The sequence below is a fragment of the Trachypithecus francoisi genome, unplaced genomic scaffold, assembly GCF_009764315.1.
Source record: "Trachypithecus francoisi isolate TF-2019V2 unplaced genomic scaffold, Tfra_2.0 Lachesis_group17, whole genome shotgun sequence".
Taxonomy (NCBI): Eukaryota; Metazoa; Chordata; class Mammalia; order Primates; family Cercopithecidae; genus Trachypithecus; species Trachypithecus francoisi.
The window spans coordinates 58,584,780-58,604,163 of NW_022681462.1; the positions used below are offsets into that span (position 1 = coordinate 58,584,780).

General features: G+C 40.3%; 1 protein-coding gene across 2 annotated transcripts in view; it reads left to right on the forward strand.

Moving 5' to 3' along the window:
- The window catches only part of FSHR (follicle stimulating hormone receptor), a 194,746-nt gene that overhangs the window by 164,835 nt on the left and 10,527 nt on the right, over positions 1-19,384 (forward strand). Inside the window, exons 5-8 of one of the 2 annotated variants that reach the window (XM_033176814.1) lie at positions 1,785-1,856; positions 3,371-3,448; positions 8,895-8,963; positions 9,075-9,149. In XM_033176814.1, coding sequence (XP_033032705.1) covers positions 1,785-1,856; positions 3,371-3,448; positions 8,895-8,963; positions 9,075-9,149 — 294 coding nt within the window. The remainder of the gene's footprint in view (positions 1-1,784; positions 1,857-3,370; positions 3,449-8,894; positions 8,964-9,074; positions 9,150-19,384) is intronic. The other variant, XM_033176815.1, reaches the window with a different exon arrangement.

Genomic DNA, 19,384 nt, shown 5'->3' on the forward strand with positions numbered 1-19,384 from the left:
GGACATCATAGATGATTCCATTGAAGTAACATTTTGGAAAAGGCAAAATTATAGAAACAGAAAACTGATCGGTGGTTGCCAGGGAAATGAAGTAGATGAAGAGATGAACTACAAAGGGAAAACACAAGGGAATTCAGAAAGTGGTGGCACTATTCTATGTCTGTACTGAGCTCATGGTTACAGAGCTATATGTATTTGTCTTACCCTCATAGACCTCTACACTGAAAAAGAGTTTATTTTTCTGTATATAATTTTTAAGCACATTAACAACACAACAAATCCTTCAGAAAAGAACCTCTTTTCCTGGATAAAAAGCAAAGGGAGACCAACTCAAGGTCTTTTGAAGTAATTAAAAGAAGAATTGCCCAAGACAGCTTCTATGTGGACATTAGGGAATCAAGAGAGGAAAAAAGAAAAAACAAATCTGAGAACCATCACTGAGAACCCACAGACTGCATTCACTTCCTCTCTAAATACAGAAGCAGAGAACAAGGCAACAAATCTTCTTGAGTCATAACCTCAAAAGGACATATGGCCCTTCACAATGATGAATATATCAATGAGGGTTCTTTAGGTTGCATGCAACTATCACCACCTTCAGCTTAAGTAAGTCACATACAGAAAAGGGAAACAGGAGTAGAGAGGTAGTAGGATTTCAGGTAACTCACAGGAGTGAGGGAAATGACAAAGAATAATGTGTCCAATAATTTGTGTGTGCCTCTAAAAACCCTCGCCATTGTTGTGGCAGCCAGTTCCACCCAAATTTCATCCAACTTCATTCAAGTGCAACTGGATGACACCCAGCCTATCCTTGTAGACCTCTCACTTCCTACTCTGGGGCTTCTTGGGCACCACTGTGAGAGATGCCCATCAGGAACTCACTGGGTGCTTACAAATGTGCAAGCCATAAGTGAGGAATTAACACCATAGTGTCACCTTTCACCAATAGGAAATAGGAGTTCTATGGACACATCCTTCCCTCACTACTCTCCCTCACTCAGATCAACAGTTCTGAGGCCCATTTTTTAAATATCCTAAATCAAGTCCTTGGGATTAGGAACTAATCACCAGTAGTGGTAGTATTGCTTAGCTTCACCTCTTTCCCAGTTTCACTCCCTGTCCTGAATGCTCTGAAAACATGCTATCAACTATATTACCCATAGCTAGCCTTCTCAGGTTCTGCTTTCTGGGGAAGCCAGGCCAATACAGCCAGACCTTGGGAAGGATCCAGGGTAGGTCTGAAATTTTCAGCCATAGAAATTTAATACCATCTCTTAAGGGTAATGACAGCAGAAGCTCTAACCAACCTCTAACCACTTCCCAGGAGAGAGTCTGATTGACCCAACTTAGGTCACATGCATACCCTAGGGTCATAGGGCATGGAATCTCATGCATAATCCCAAGAGAATCACTTGGAGTGGAGAAGGGAGTTTTCCAACAAGTAGGATGAAATAAGAGAAAATTTAAGAAATGTTGTTACTAGTTGGAAGTTGCTTTAGGGTCAGATTAACTTATCAGTCTTTACTTTTTTTTAATGTATACTGTGGCATCCTAATCCTCTTGTGACTGAAGTGTAAGTTTCTTTTCTCTAAGGAATCAACAGCTTTTAAGACCCTGGAATGAACCTTAAAATAGAAAACATGAGCATAATTCAGGTATATATGGGCTTTTCTCGTAGGTTTTTTCTGATGGTTCAAAATTGATATTTTCATTCTGGAAAGTTCTTGCTCTAACAACTGTTAGAGCCATTCATTTTCACTAACTCTCATTTTGTTTCTCTCTAGGTTAATATCCAACACAGGTATTAAGCACCTTCCAGATGTTCACAAGATTCATTCTTTCCAAAAGGTTTTACTGTAAGTTTTTTCCTTGAGTGACTATCAACTGTTTACTCAGTATCTGTCTTGCCCAACGGCCATCTGAGTCTTTAATATGCGTTGTGTCATCTACAACCTCCAAAAGCATTGCTCTGAGTTAGCAAAGATAGGGAGGCCAGAAGTGAGGTCCTTGATTTTGCCTGCAGGCCAGTCAATATCAGTTTGGAGGAAATTGACAGACCCCTCAATAAGAGTATTGTTCACAAAACCAGCATATAGCAAAATCAAAAAGTTGCTCATTTTTTCACTATTTAGTGCTTTAATTACTGCCCTCCACATACATACACAACACCCCTGTATGCCAGCATCCTCTCCTCTTCTTTCCAGAATTTCTATGCTGCCCTGGGCACAAAGAAACTATCTAACACATTCACATTAAAGAGTTAATGACAGGCTGTGTTTGCCTTTTCCCAAGGTATTTGTATTTTGAAAAAGGAAGAGGAAAGGTAGCATATAATGGCAATTATTTCCAATAGTGAAATTGTAAGAATATGGACAGATCCAAAAGGAAGAGATGTGGAAGGGGTGTAAGGAGTTAAGGAGAGAGGAAGGAGCTAAGCAGGGAGGGAGAAGAGAAAGAGGAAAATATGAAAATCTTTCAGAATTTCTCAAATTGTTCCAAGCTGTTCACTACATTACTTCTAGAGCTGTTACTTCCATATTTACTTCTACACGTTAGATCAGACCTAACAGGGAAGATTGATGGGGGAAATAAGGAATACAAACAGAAAATGAGACTTTCCTCATCCTTTCATTCAGAAAAATAAAAATCAATGATAAAACCATTCGGAGACCCAAGGAAAATAGTCAGAAGGAAACTAGTTGTAAGAAGGGGGTTGACATGAGGAGAAGGCCCAACTAAGATAACCAAAGAAGTTAGACAGGAGGTGAAAGGTCAACTTAAGTGTTGTTACATTAAAGTGAAATTATTTAAGAAAACCTTCAGAAGAAAAAAGTGGGCCACACACAGTGGCCAATGGCTATAATCCAGCACTTCGGGAAGCCAAGGCAGATGGATCGCTTAAGCACAAGGGTTTGAGACAAGCCTGGGCAACATGGTGAAACCCTGACTTTATGAAAAAATACAAAAATCAGCAGGGCATGGTGGTGCACACAGGTAGTCCCAGCTATTCCGGAGGCTGAGGTGGCAGGATCACTTGAGCCTGGGAGGTTGAGGCTACAGTGAGTTGTGATGGCACCACTGCACTCCAGCCTGGGTGACAGAGCAAAAGACCCTGTCTCAAATAAAAAAGAAAGAAAAAAAAAGACACTGAATGTCTGCAATTCCATTTGTAAGAACATACTAAAGATAAATTAGAGACAATTTTTTCTCCAAACTTTGAGCTGATGAGCTGACCATCTTCTTAACAACAACTAATTATATTAATACATTACCTCAGCTAAAGACCACATCATGCCAGTTAAACTAAATGTTGGAAGGTTACATGAGTAGAGCTGATGTAAATATCTTATTTGTCTGTACTTTCTTCTAGAGACATTCAAGATAATATAAACATCCACACAATTGAAAGAAATTCTTTCATGGGGCTGAGTTTTGAAAGTGTGATTCTGTAAGTAAGGGGAAAAATAAATCCAACAGAGTAATATTTGATTTTTCATTTAGTGATCTCTTTCTCATAATTGGATGCTCCTTTTGTGTTTGGGTAATTTTGACATTTCTCCACTTAAATCACTCTCCGGTTCTGCGTTTTTCTCTCGTCTTTACATTTCAGAATCACAATGTGGAGTCATGTTAATAATTTATGATTCTGTGGTGTGATTCAAGTATTTAAAATTGCTGTTTGAATGATGGTCCCCTGTGATACAACATCTGTTCCAAAGGACAGAATAACTCATGCATCAATAAAGCTAGTTATTGCCTGGTAAGGCTTTTGTTGCCCCAAGAAAAAGATCAGGAAGGAGGCCCAATCAGGAAGATAAGGCAATTCCCTCATAGCTGTGTCAAGCAGCTCCTGCGGAGGCCCATCTGAGCATAAGATGACTTCTCATTTTCTTAAAACAATCACATTTTTTAATGAGCTTGAGTTCCTCTCTCTGACTTTTGGGAAATCCTTTTAAATGCACTCTGTGTGGTTAATGAAAGAGCTTCTAGTCATTTATGCCAGTAGCCCCTGTAGCAGTTTATCCACTCACCAGGATGGCCAAGAAATAGGACAGTATGGGCTACCTAAGTATGCCTGGGATCCATGAAAGTTAGATGCACAGAATGGCATTTGGAGACCCAGTAACTGCAATCATTTCTGTAAGATATGAAAAGCATTTTGTTGATTTCACACATTGTTGTGTTTTTTAAAAAATACAACAGTATGAGTTTTTAAAATATGCCTATATGTACAAAAGGTAAATTCCAGTCCATAAAGAATTTTAGCCCTCTTCAATTATATGATTCAGAGACTCAGCTGTTAAAAGAAAAAACAAATAGTAGACAGATTATGACACTTTGATGAGTAAAGCTAAGCTCTGTATTTGATGTAAATTAATTACAGAGAACAATGGAAAAAGTTTGAAAACAGATTAGCATAGAAATGGAATGTATGCAGGGAACAATACAATTAAATCAAAGGAATGTATTCAAAATACATAATTAGAACAAAAGCTATAGGTGAGTGATACTGAATCATTTCACGTAAGCTCATGATATTTGAAGTGAAGGGTGTTGGCGGGTGTGTGTGTGTGTGTTGAGATGAGGTGATCGGGTACAGAAAGGGTGAGAAAGAAAGCAAAAGGAATAAACTAAAATGCAATCAGAATGAATGATATACAAAGGGAAAAAAAGCACTTATTCTAAGAGTAAAGAAGGAATAATTTAATCTGCCTAGTCTGTGATGCGAGAGTTAAAGGAAGAGTTAAATAAGGGAAAGCAAGCTAAGAAAATGTTTTTAAAATGGGCTTTTAAAGATGAGGGTAGTTAGCTAGGGAGTTGGCAAGGGGCATGCAGAGGGAACAGAATAATAAAGACCATGAAGACTACCTGCCTTTTATAAAAATAAAAATAATTGGTCAGGCGCGATGGCTCACGCCTGTAATCCAAGCACTTTGGGAGTCCAAGGCGGGCGGATCACGAGGTCAGGAGGTTAAGACCATCCTATCTAATACAGTGAAACCCCATCTCTACTAAAAATACAAAAAAAAAAAAAATTAGCTGGGCATGGTGGCAGGTATCTGTAATCCCCGATACTCAGGAGGCTGAGGCAGGGGAATCGCTTGAACCAGGGAGGTGGAGTTTGCAGTGAACCGAGATTGCATCACTGCACTCCAGCCTGGGCAACAGAGTGAGACTCCGTCTCAAAAAAAAATAAAATAAAATAGAAATAAAAAATTAAAATTAAAAAAATAATAATACAAAGAGCTTGTGGAAAACAGTGAATACATGAGTTGTATTGACCTGCTGGATTGTGAAACAAATATAACAGTAAAAGGATTCCTGGGCTACTTCACAGAGGGAGATTAGTGATAAATGTAATCAGTTATACCTGGATGTTTATGTTTATTTGGATCTTTCTTAAAATATGTTCATCTATGTTCATTTTAAATACAGAGACTTAAAATAAATGTTATAATGTGGCAAACTTATTCAATTTTTTATAGAAAATATATAATTAAGTGAGAGTGTGCTCATATCATTCTCGTAGTTTTGCATAGCGTGTTTATATTGCTCTCACAGTATCACTGACCGGATTTTTTTGTCCAGCCGTAAGACAGAAGGCAAAGCACTTTAAGTGACCTGGTCTCAACTCTCCCCAAGTAGAGGCAAAGAACCCGAGGAAATAAGAACTTCTGACATAGCTTTGCAAACTCAAAGCTACAAAAGAAACATATAGATCCTGTCTGCTTTTTCCTAACTCCTGTTCATGGACCCTAATTTCTCAGAATTTAGGAACATACTTTTCAGGAAAGGAGTTTTCTTTAAAGAGTGACTGTTTCTCAAACATCTCTCTAAAGGATAAATTCACTTTTGTGGAAACAGTATCTATTGTTCTTATTTTGGCTGTCCTTTAATCCATAGACAATAAAATCATGTAATTCATACTTAACACAACTTAAGTCTCCAATCGTTTCTAGTTTAGCAGCTTCGATGCAGGGGTGCTTTCTTCCTATGGGGACATTTACGCACACTCAGGAAAAAAAAAAAAAGCATGGCAAATGGCACTGATGACTGTCAAAGTATTCTATGGATAGCCATTTTCAAAATTCTGGGAATACTACACAGCTATAAAAAAGAACGAGATCATATCCTTTGCAGCAACATGGATAGATATTCTAAGCAAACTAATACAGGAACAGAAAACTAAATACCACATGTTCTCTCTTATAAGTAAGAACTAAACAATGAGAACACATGGATTCTAGGAAGGGAACAACAGACACTGGGGCCTACTTGAGGGAGGAGCGAGAGGATCAGAAAAAATATCTATTGGGTACTACACTTATCACCTAGGTGATGGAATTATTTGTACACCAAACCCCATGACATGCAGACTACCTATGTAAAAAACCTGTACATGCTCCCCTGAAACTGAAAGTAGAAAAAAATTCTGAGGCCCTGTTCTAAAAGTAAATATATTTTTAAAGCAACCAGCAATGAAGAATTATCAGACACTAGCCTAGTGAATCAGAGAAGTGAGCAATAAAAACCCACTATGTAGAGGCTTCTGAGCCCTTCCCAACCCTCACTGAGCCCAGGTAAGCAGAGTGCCTGAATGGGGAAAGCACCCAGGTATGGCCAGCCAGGAGAATGTCCTAATTCAGAAGAAATAAAATGAGGTGACATGCATGACAGCTCCCAGCACACTCTGGCCTCAGGAGAGGCCTGCTTCATACATGTTTCCTCTGTTCCTCAGTCAGCCCATCTCCCTTGCCTGCCCCTCAATGAGTTTTAAAGGGCCAAGTCCCCAGCACCTCTACTCTTTAGGGTGAGAGCAGAGTGTGCTTCTGTAGCTTCCTGAGCCTCTGCTGAGTGAGCACACTGGCCTCGTTCCCAAGGACACAAAAGGGTTAAGATAAGCCTGTGATGCAGTTATTCCTTAGTTGATGCTCTGCCCAGGTTGTTGTAGTCATCATCATCATCATCATCTGGTTTTCATATAGGTACTTCCTCTCTTAAGAGACCGGGGTGCGTGTAATAAATGTCGGTTTCCCTTTGTTACTAGTTTTAGATTCCCACAGACTAACGTAAACCCAAGGACAGCAGTTCTGAACACAATTTTTTATGTGTGTGATGATCCACTGTTGATAGCATGAAATACCATCCTCCTCCCCACATGATGGTATCTGTTGATTGAGATAATCCATAAAGACAAAGGGATATTTGAATACAATAATTATTTAAAATTAGTTTATGTTTTATTTGATTATAGCAACATCGATTTACAGGACAGTTATATGCAAGAAATATCAATTATCTAATCGACAGGCAAATAGGTGGAGCCTGTATGGATTAAGGATCAGCCAACTACATATAACCCAGTGGCCAAATCCAGCTCATGAGCTAAGACAGGAAACACTAACATTGGATCTAAGTTAAGCAAAATGTTATCCCCCAGTAAAAATTCTCTTAATATTAGACCTATATTACAAAAAAAAAAATTATTACACTTTGAATTTGGTCAATAAAAAATTGTGGAAATTGTTTTATAAGTACCTAAAGCACTTACATAATATTTTTTATTTTTGCCTTTTGGCCCATAAAACCTAAACTCTATTATCAGGCCCTTTACAGAAAAAGTTTGCTGAATGCTGTGTTTGATCCAAATCCCCCAGGGGTCCACATCCCACAGCTGCCCCAGCAACTTCCACTATCCTGCAACAGTCAGGAGTCCGGATGTGCCTGGGAGAAGCTTTCTCAAATGGCATGGGGGTGCATAGCAACTTCTTTGCCATCAGAACCCACCAAGTGGTTGTGGATGTTTTGAAAGATTTACATTGTCCCTGTCTGGATTTCTTTAGCTAATTCGTTTTCAAGAGGAGGAAAAAGACATACAGTTGTTCTGCTGTGACTTTAAGTGTTTTCTGGCTGCCCATGGCAGACCAGGAAAGAGTCCTGGACACACAGGAGCTTCTCTGGGTCAGTTTTCTGAACAGTGTTATTTGCAAACCCACTAAGCCAGACAGGGTAAAGAACCTGACAGCAAAACAGGAACAGGTGGTCAGAGGCTCTTTGGGCTAAGCTCTCCTGACCTTGGTATCTGTTTTTGCTTTCAGATCCACTCAGGAGCAGAGCAAGGCAGAGCTGTAGCCCAAGGTGTCCTTGGGCTCCACTGTCCAGGGAACCCTGCTCACTGACCTTCTTAGCGCAATCAGGATGGCTGTTCTACACCCATCTCCACCTCCCCCAGAACTTCCTTCCATGCCCATTCACATCACCTTGCCCTGCCACAGCCCACATTCTCTGTAATTGATTTATCTTCCTTTCTGGCTTAACCCAGAGCCACCTCCACAAACCTCCAATAACCAGGTCCCTATGGGTCACAGGAGATGTTCAGGTTGTCTGACAACTTAATTAGATCACTTTTGATGACAGCCAGGCCTGCTGCTGTGGGTGATCATGGGTGAAAGGCTTCAGGCCTTAGAGAAAGGTGACACAAAATGTTCTTTCTCTGTCTTATAAACACTTGTTCAATAATTGTACGATTCCTGTCCTTCAGGATGAGAAAGATCTGTCGCTCCCCTCATTGCTTCTCTACATACAAATGATGTGTGTAAAGACCTTAGTTATAGAATCCAGGCTGCTCTGCCTAAGTGTGCCTTTTCAAACTTAAATTTCATTTATTCCTTTGAATAGGTAATACATGCACATAATACAAACTTCAAAAGTTACAAAAGATTATACAGCAATAAATCAGTCTTCCTCCCACCCGTGTCCCCAGGCTTTAAAGGTGGCATTTTCTTTATGCCTCTAACCTGTGCTGTCTGCCCTTGCTCAGTGCTTCCAATTATGAAACCCCTGTATTGTTTGCATCTGAGATTATTGGTTTTTTAATAGGCCTTGTATTTCAGATGGCTGAATAAGAATGGGATTCAAGAAATACACAACTGTGCATTCAATGGAACCCAACTAGATGAGCTGTAAGTAGCCCTGACTGTTCTTCCAGCCCATTTAAAGGGAAATGGCTCCTTTAACAGCAATATTTATGTGGCTTTGTGTTTTCCTTCTTCTTTCCTCAACCCCATCCCCAGGAATCTAAGTGATAATAATAATTTAGAAGAATTGCCTAATGATGTTTTCCACGGAGCCTCTGGACCAGTCATTCTGTGAGTAGCTTTCCCCATTTCTGTATGTAAGAGCTCAGTTTGTGTAAGTTAGAAGTCAACTCTCTGCAGCTAGGGAAGAAGCTTCCAAGGCAGGACTGGCCATCAAGTTCAATTTTTATTCATGTCATCTGCCAAGATTTAGAGAGACAATTTAAGGCTTATCCACAGTCTAACTCTCCATAAAAAAGCAACACTAATAATAACATGTAATGAGCATGCACAGGGTGTCAGATGATGTTCTAAGAAACTAAGATGCATTTTCTTGTTTAATCCTTATAATCAACCCCTATGGTAGGACCTCTTATTCCCATTTTACAGAAGCAAAAACTGGCTTCCCTGGAGAGGTTAATTCACTCACTCAAGGTTATACAAGAGTTACAGCAGGGATTTAAACTGATCTAACTCATGGTACAGACCGACAACCACTCGACTATGTGTCTCTTCCCTGGAAAGGAAAGCACAATTCTCCATCATCCTCAACACCCAGGAGCTTCCTTCAATCCAATGAGACCTATATATACATTATTTTCGGATCCTCTTTCCAAATCCCTTGGGATACACTCTGTGCCTCATAGCCCTGCATCAGCACCTCTCCTCTTGTCATTTCCTCACTTCCATCTTTCCCTCCAAAAGTGGCATTCCCATCTTCTCTTCTTGCCTACACTTCCCTTCCATCAAAGATCATTCCGAAGTTCTACCTCCACAAGTCTCTCTGACAACCTTGCCATCAGTGACTTCTTCCCATGGCTCTCATGGCCTTTATGGCTTCTTTGGTGGGGGGACAATCTGCATCACAATCACAAAAAGGCTTTTTAAAGATGTGTTCCTGGCCTCTAAGCAAGACCTACTACATTTACTGAAGAAAGTACTTCAAGAATGAAGAAAGGAACCCAAAAGGAGAGAATGAGGTACAAGAAGGAATGGTGAGCAGAGAAATAGATAAGCATGTTAATAAATCTACAATTTTACTAAAGGATCCTTATGTAATCTGCCTGAAGTCAAGTCAGGCATTTAGGAGCTACCCACCTGAACGTCTTATTTGGCAGTTGGCATAAGCTACCATGTGTGGTTATCTACCCACCTACCCACCAACCATCTATATACGTCACTTTTGTCTTCACCAAATAGCTAATATTCTCCTTCAGGCTGGAGCCTGTATACCTCTAGAATTAGATCTGGTATGGAAAGTCAGAATTTTGAATATTTATTATTAATGATAAAGGGTGTGTTGTGATCCATACGTGAGATTCTGCTGCTTTGAAGAAATAAATATACACTTTAGGGTAGATTTATCATCCTGACCACATTCAAAGATTATTTGACAATGCCTGGCTTGAGATAGGCAACCTATGCAAATGGAGTATCAGTGTGATTAAAGCAGACATATAGAGCAGACTTCCTTGGTTTAGATCAATTCTTACCTCTCTAAGCCTCAGTTTCCTCACCTAAAAAATGGCCAAAAAATACCTATTTCCTAATATTATTTGAAGCATAAAACACAAACACATAAATATTTGTTCACTCATCAAATAAATTTTTAAGCAGGACTGATCCTGTGCCATGCAGGGAACAAAGGAAAGTTCTTCCTCATAGAAAGCTTATATTCTTATTGGGGGTGGGGATAGAGAGGAGTCAGGCAATACGTTAAATATACAACTTAATATATCAAGTCATGATATATCTATGAAGTACAAGGAAGGACCCAGGGCTAACAAATGGGAAGTGTTGGGCATATAGTCCATGGACTCAAGTGCACTCAAGTATACAAAATACTCAAAACTTGTACTGCTTAGTTCATGTTCCCTGTTCTTAGAGTGCTTGGGAGACAAATGAATTTTGACAAGTACTTTTAATGTCTTTGACCCCCACAATAGCAGCATGTCAGTTTCACTTAGCAAAAAGCCCTAAAAGTGTTGAATGTTCCTAAGTAGGCATCTCTATCTGTTCATGGAAGAATATTTAAGTGATGGGTGGGTTTCCATATGTGACCTGTACCAAGTACAATATTGAATCTATAGCATCTTAACCTACTACCTGCTCCTGAGAATAGTGAAGTTGGATGAGATCCCCTACCTCCTTCATTATCCAGCTGAAGAAATCAGAACCAGAGGAGGGAAGTGATCTGTTAAAGATCACACTGCAACTAGAAGGGGCAGAGTCTGGACCAGAAACTAGGTCTTCTGCCTCCCATTCCATGTGTTCCTACCATACCATGTTGCCATAAATATGTTTAATTCAACATCTAAAAGTTATTCGGTGAGGCCCCCTGCAACTGGTTGTGAGTTAAAATAGAGAGGAAAATAACTATTAACACCAGCCTCCCAGTCTAAGAACACCAGTCAATGTTACATAAACATGGCACAGAAGAACATCTCCTGAGGTTGCACAAGCAGATTCCAGGCTAAGACACTGCACAATGTATCTCATAAGAATACAGCCCCACTGTGAATGCAGGCAAGAAGAGAGCCTCTGTGAAAGCATCAGAAGCAATTCTGCACGGTCCTCAAGTTATAGGCCCATTGTTTTATCTATCTTATCACAGGAACACATCTGTCTAGAATTAAGTGAATAAAATTTACAGAAATTCCATGGAATTAGGAAGCACTCTCCATGACTTAAAAAGGTAGAGAGTGGTAATACATTCCCACATATATTCACCTCAGTGCAGGATCCTGGCTGGAAGCCCGGCCTACAATTGCTAATTTCCTCTCCTCCCTCTGGGGCCAAAAGAATTGTTCACCTTAACATCAAGCCACCCTTTCTGGGGCTTCCAGGTTAGTCCATAGATGTTCTTCAAGCCTCTCCTCCTACTGACTTGAGATGCAAGAAGACGAATAACCTATTCCACATCCCATTTCTGCAACCAGATACACTAAACCATCTAAAGCCTGGCCTGAGAGGTGCTTGTGCAGGTGTGCAGTAGACCAGCCCACTCAGGTGACGAGGTGAGAATAGGACCATGCGTAGGCTATTCAGATCACAGTAGGTGCAGATCATGCTGACCTTGACTGTACCTTGGGTCAGATTGCTGTCCCCACTCCCACACACACACAAAAAGACTGTGATATATCTGCATGCAGGAGGTTTACTGGAGGGTGCTCTCAGAATGTACAGAGAATGCTTGATGGAAGCAGAATAAGGGTAATGCATTTGCAGCAAAAGGCTCAGCTGATGCCATGGGGAGATCTGGAGTTAAGGCGGTCCTTCAAAGTTGTACTGAATTAAGGTAAGGGGCAAGTCCTCCATATCAAGAATCACTGGGTGCAGGCTGTCCCTGGGGAGGAGCCAAACTCCTGGGGAGGAGTAAGTCAGCTGAGGGCAATTCCCAGAGTAGACTCAGCTATGAGCCACTTCAGCTGCAAGTGGTTCTCAGCTGCCCTAGAGCAGCATCTTCAGAGTTGGATGGGTTTTTGGGGGGGGGGGGGTGGATTTTTTAAATCACTCATGCTGGAGTGCAGTGGTGCCATCATAGCTCACAGCAGCCTTAAACTCCTGAACTCTAGCAATCCTCCTGCCTCAGCCTTCTGAGTAGCTGGGACTACAAGCGTGCACCACCACACCTGGCCATTTCTGTTATTGTTGTAGAGACAGGATCTCACTACATTGCCAAGGCTGATCTCAAACTCCTGGCCTCAAGTGATTCTCCTGCCTTGGACTCCCAAAGCACTGGAATTACAGGCGTGAGTCATAACACCCAGCCCCTACCTTTAGCATTTTTGATTCAGTAGGTCAGGGTTGAGGCCTGATAACTTGTATCTCTAAAATCTTCCTAGTGAAACTGATGCTGCTGGTCCAGAGTGCTCTCTGAGAATCACTGCCCTAGGACCCATGTTGGGAATTGAGAATCCTTGCTCAGTCTCCCAAATATCTCCTCCACAAGCCAACTGTGGTGAATCTTCCCCCCTCACTGGCTCAGGCCTTTTTCCCCAATGGATATATGCAAGGAATTCTAAGAAAACTAAGGGGCACACACTCAAACTGATGATAGTTCCTTTCCTGAAGACAAAATTTCTAGTTGAGTGAAGAATAGGGAACCTCTGAACACCTTGGGGTGCACGGGTGCACTGTTCCATTGCAAAGAAAGACAGATGCAGAGAAAGCCAGCCGCACACAAACAAGCTTCAGAGGAGCAGCTCGGCATCCTCATTTCCCCCTTGTGAGTCTTGACCTTGAACATCAGCAGCCATCTGAGTTTTTACCTGATATTCTGAACTCACTCAAGGTTGTTTTTTTTAAGCAATCGAGCAATTGCTGTTTCTTTGGGAAACAGTTTCCTGTGGGGAAAATTTAATGCATTGCCTTTGCAGACTGGAGCCAGTACAATCATATTCTGATGGTTTATCAAATTGATTTGGCTATAGCTCAGATTCATTTGATAGTTCAGATTCAAACACTGAGTTATTTGTATAAGAATGATTCTCTTCCATTACCAGTGTACCCACAGTTCTATAGATAGTAAATTGCTTTCTTATCCAGCCTGGGATCATGAAAGAGAGGTCTTCTAGCCATCTGTCAGTGTAGTATACACCAGAAATGTGCTCTCACTTATGGAAATGATTGACCTGTAATAACATCTTTGCTGGGAAAAATAGAAATTGTTCAAATCAAATTTGTGGCACTGGCTATAACACACTTTATTAAATGGGGCACAGAGTGCTTTTTAACTCCTGCCTCTGCCTCTTACTACCTTCCTACCCATGCAGTCTCTGTTGCTACTCTGTATCTCAAAACACAGTCCTAACAATGTTGAAACAATTTTAAATTACCAAATCTCTTCTGTGCAAGTCATAATCCCATGGGGTCTCCATTGGTCTTTTCAGGATTTAAATCCTCAAAACTACTCACTGTCTGAATATAGCATGCGTTGCAATGTTAAAAGTGGTATTTTTATAAGAAAGACCAAAATCATTAGAACAGACCAGCCTGAAAGATAAAGTTTAAAAACACCAGCCCACAACTACCCCTCCCCGCTTTTCCAGCCCACCAGTTCCAGGCACAAGGGCAGGAATAAGTAAGGGCAGGAATAAGTAAGTAAACATTCACAAGGGCAGGAATAAGTAAATAAACATTCTCAAGTACTCATTGAAGGCATCAAGTCTTACATGACATACATTTAGTGGATGCTGATTAAACACGTACTGTGTGTCTGGCAAGGGGTAAGAAATATATGTAAAAACAAAAAAGAGTATCTACTGTAATGCATCTGGCCAAGGGATGAATGTTACTTCCCAGTACAATAAGCACTGCAGAAATTTTCACAAATGGCTATAGTAATATACAGCAGATGCCTAATAAATCCTTGTCATCATATCACACAATGACTTTTAACACGGGAAGTGATAGTGTGGGAGGAGACATCCTCTGTCATCCTAGGCCTGAATTTCTGCAATAGCCACTTTGTCCCCTTCCTACCCTCAATCCTTTCCCATTCCATTAGTTTACCAACTATTTATTGAACACACACCATATGCTGGTATCAAGGTTCTCAAGACTAATCTTACAAAAATCCACCTTTGAATAAAACCATTCTTCTGCTCATGTAAATCCTAAACTCTTCTGCCTGACTATCAAGGCTCTGAGATCTAATCCCATCCCATGGTTCCCTTTACTCCTCGAAGTATGGTTGCCCAGAATAACTATTCTAAATACCCCTCACTGTGTAATGATTTATTTTTTGGGCTTCTCTCTAAGCCTATCTTTAGGAAATAGCCATTGTATTAGTCAAGGTTCTTCAAAGACAGAAACGAGAGAGAGAGAGAGAGAGAGAGAGGAGAGAGAGAGAGAGAGGGAGAGAGAGAGAGAGAGGGAGAGAGGGAGAGAGGGAGGAGAGGGGATTTTATTATTAAAGTTCTGGGATACATGTGCAGAACATGCAGGTTTGTTATACAGGTATACATGTGCCATGGTGGTTTACTGCACCCATCAACCCATCATCTACATTAGGTATAACTGAAGGACACAGAGACATGAAAAAAAACCCTCAAAAACATCAGTGAATCCAGGAGCTGGCTTTTGGAAGAGAATAACAAAATAGATAGACTGTGAGCCAGACTAATGAAGAAGAAAAGAGAATAATCAAATAGACACAATAAAAAATTATAAAGGAGATACCACCACTGATCCCACAGAAATACAAACTACCATCAGAGAATACTATAAACACCTCTAGGCAAATAAACTAGAAAATCCAGAAGAAATGGATACATTCCTGGACACATACACCCTTCCCAAGACTAAACCAGGAAGAAGTTGAATCATTGAATAGACCAATAACAAGTTCTGAAATTGATGCAGTAATTAATAGCCTACCAACCAAAAAACACCCAGGACCAGAAAGATTCACAGCCAAATTCTACCAGAGGTACAAAAAGGAGCTGGTACCATTCCTTCTGAAACTATTCCAAATGATAGAAAAAAGAGGGACTCCTCCCTAACTCATTTTATGAAGCCAGCATCATCCTGATACCAAAACATGGCAGAGACAAAAAAAAAAAAGAAAGAAAAAAAGAAAATTTCAGACCAATATCCCTGATGAACATCGATGCGAAAATTCTCAATAAAATACTGGCAAACCAAATCCAGCAACACATCAAAAAGCTTATCCACTACGATCATGCCAGCTTCATCACTGGGATGCAAGGCTGGTTCAACATATGCAAATCAATAAAAGTAATCCAACACATAAACAGAACCAATGACAAAAACCACATGATTATCTCAATAGATGCAGAAAAGGCCTTCAACAAAATTCAACACCACTTCATGCTAAAAACTCTCAATAATCTAGGTATTGAGAGAATGTATCTCAAAATAATAAGAGCTATTTATGACAAACCCCTAGCCAATATCATACTGAATGAGCAAAAGCTGGAAGCTTTCCCTTTGAAAACTGGCCCAATACAAAGATGCCCTCTCACCACTCTTCTTCAACATAGTGTTGGAAGTTCTGGTCAGGACAATCAGGCAAGAGAAAGAAATAAAGGGTATTCAAATATGAAGAGAGGAAGTCAAATTGTCTCTGTTTGCAGAGAGACGACATGATTGTATATTTAGAAAACCCCATCATCTCTGCCCAAAATCTCCTTAAGCTGATAAACAACTTCAGCAAAGTCTCAGGATACAAAATCAACGTGCAAAAATCACAAGTATTCCTATACACCAACAATAGACAAACAGAGGGCCAAATCATGAGTGAACTACCATTCACAATGGCTACAGAAAGAATAAAAATACCTAGGAATACATCTTATAAGGGATGTGAAGGACCTCTTCAAGGAGAACTATGAACCACTGCTCAAGGAAATAAGAGAAGAGAGAATTTCTTAGGGGCATTGGCTCACATGACTATGGAGACTGAGGAGTCCATGATAGACTATCTGCAATCTGGAGAACCAGGGAAGCTATAGCATGGCTTGGTCCAAACTTGAAAGCTTCAGAATCAGGGAGGCCATTGGTCTAACTCTCAGTCCAAGCAAGAGGCCTGACATGCCTGTGTCAATAAGGAGACAGACGTGCCTTGGGGAGTAAGCAGAATGATATATTGGGTGGATTGACTTGAATGCAATCCAATGTTTAGGTGTTAGATTGGGAAGAGGCCTGAGAACCAGGGAAATTGATGGTAAAACTCTCAGTCTGAAGTCAAAGTCCTGAGAATCCAAGGGGTTGGGGTGGGAAACTGGTACAAATCTCTGAGTCCAAAAGCCTGATAACCTGGAGTTCTGATGTCTAAGGGTAGGAGAAGAAGTGGGTCCCAGCTTCTGGGAGAGGGCATATCTTCCTTACTCAACGCATGGATTCACATGCCAGTCTCTTCTGGAAATACCCTCAGACACCCAGAAATAGTGCTTTACCAACTATCTGAATATTCTTTAATCCCCTCAGGTTGACATCTAAAATTAATTATCATGGTCACAATAATGTAGTCCCATGAAGATGTGAATAACTGAGGTCTTTTTTTTGTTACTCCCCCCAATGCCCATGTATATTTGCATCATAAAAATAGAGAGTGTTTTCATAAAGGAATTAAAATCAAATATCAGATTTTTAGGCCATGTGGAAGAACTGTAGCCAGCAAACAGACCTGTGTGTGTATGATAGAGTGTGCATGTTTTAAGAGAAGAGAGCAAAAAAGGGAATATACTGTAGTTAAGTCTCCAGCCAAGATCTGAATAAGATCTACTTACCTCATCTTTATCCCTGGTAATATAAATTTCTATGGAATTTTCTTAATCCATGGAGATACTAGAGATATGTTGTATTTTCTGTCAGTTCAAAATTTGGAAGTCTTGACAGGTTCCATGTTTGATCCCTTCAGACAGTAAGCTTTAAGTAAACACCTCCACAAAGACTTTTATTTCCCTGTCATCCAGGAACCACTTTTGCTTAAAAATTTGCTTTATTGAACTTTAAGTGACTTTGCCTCTTTCCTACCAAGAGCTCCCTCATCAACATCCACCAACGAAAGATCTCAATTCCAGGACACTGACAAGATTCCTTCGTCTCACAGCAGCAAAGCCATCATGTGCAAATGACAGCAGCACATATGTCTTCTAGCTGTGATGAGAAGGAATCCAAAATAACAAGCTAGCTCCAGAACACCGAGCAATGGAAAGGCAATGAAGTTTACCAAAGAGGCTTCCCAATCTAACACCTAAACACTGGATTGCATTCAAATCAATCCACCCAGTGTATCATTCTGCTTACTCCCCAAGGCATGTCTGCCTCCTTGTTGACACTGCACAAGGTTGCTCCCTTTCTTGGTAACTTTGATATTCTCAGCCACATATACTTACTGCTGCAGAGGCACCATTTTCCTGAACTCACTTTAAGTCTAGATTTCTGGATTTCTCAGTCTGCCTTACACTCATCTCCCCTTAGAATTAGCTCTTTGGTAAAATTTTTTCCAGCTTCTCATTTTTATTACAATGCTGAGTCATGTCTGCTTTTGAGACAACTACTTACTGAATAGATTTCGTGAGCCCAAATCTATGCCAGAAATGATACAGAAGACAAAAGTCTCTTAATAATGTCTGCTCTCAGGGCACTTGAAATCTGGCTGAGGAGACAAACAAACATAAATGAAAAGACAATCATAGGAAACAATAGAAGACATAACACAAGGTACAAGATTCTGCAATTTGTGGAAGTCAGAGAACATCACAGTTGGCTGGGGTGATCTATCTATTTCCTTTCCTAATCCTTCTCCAGTGTCACTCCCCAGTACATCTTCAAACAAAGCAATAAGTTTCTGGGTACTTAGTACATGAAAGGCACTGCTGAGAATGCTACAGACTTCTACCTTCAAGGAGAGATAAAATACAAATAGTACATAAAGCAAAAGATAGTCAGTGGTAAGACAGGCAAAAAGTATACAGACTATAATGCTATTGCACTGTTACTGGTTTTCAAGGAGAAATTATCTCTTCAACTGTTAAACATTATGGAGACCTCAATGGAGTTTGTTTTGGTTCTCTACTGCCTCATTAAAATTTAATGGCTCAAAACAACCATTCCATTTTTATCACAATTTTGTGTGTCAGACATTTGGATGGCTGGCCCTGATCCATACAATGTCAGCTCGGGTGGCTGACTAGGGCCAGGGTGGGGGCCGGGAGGGGGGTCCACTTCCAAGTTGTCCCCATCACTTATGTGCCTCACACATCTGTGTTTATTGGGTGTGTCTGTGTGGTGTCTTCTCTAACTCTGTCCATACGGTTTCTCATTCTCCAGGACCTCTCTGCATGGTTTAGGCTTTTACCAATATGGCAGCCTTAGGGTATTCAGAGACCTTTCATGGCAGCTGAAGACTCTGTAAGACCAATGAGAAGACGTCAGTGCTCTTAAAGACTAGATCTATAATGAATAGCAACATTTCTATCATATTCTTTTATCCAAAGACATCACAGTTCTGCCCAGATTCAAGGGGAGAACAAACAGACTCTCGACGGAAAAGAGTGTCAAAGAATTTGCAGTCATCTTTAATCCACCACAGAGTACATGAGATAACGGAATGATATTCCATGGAGTATAAAAATTTGTTTCTCTTTAGAGTCTTCAATTAATCCAATTTTTATACTGTAAACCTAAGAGGGAGGCATAATTAAGAAAAATAATCTGCTTTGTATTGCTCGTTTTGAAAAATGTGAAAAATGTTCAGGAGAGGCAATGATGGCCTTGGTCTAAATTGTTCCTAAAGGACTTCTAAAATGTTTTTTCATCATGTTTCTTGGAGTGAG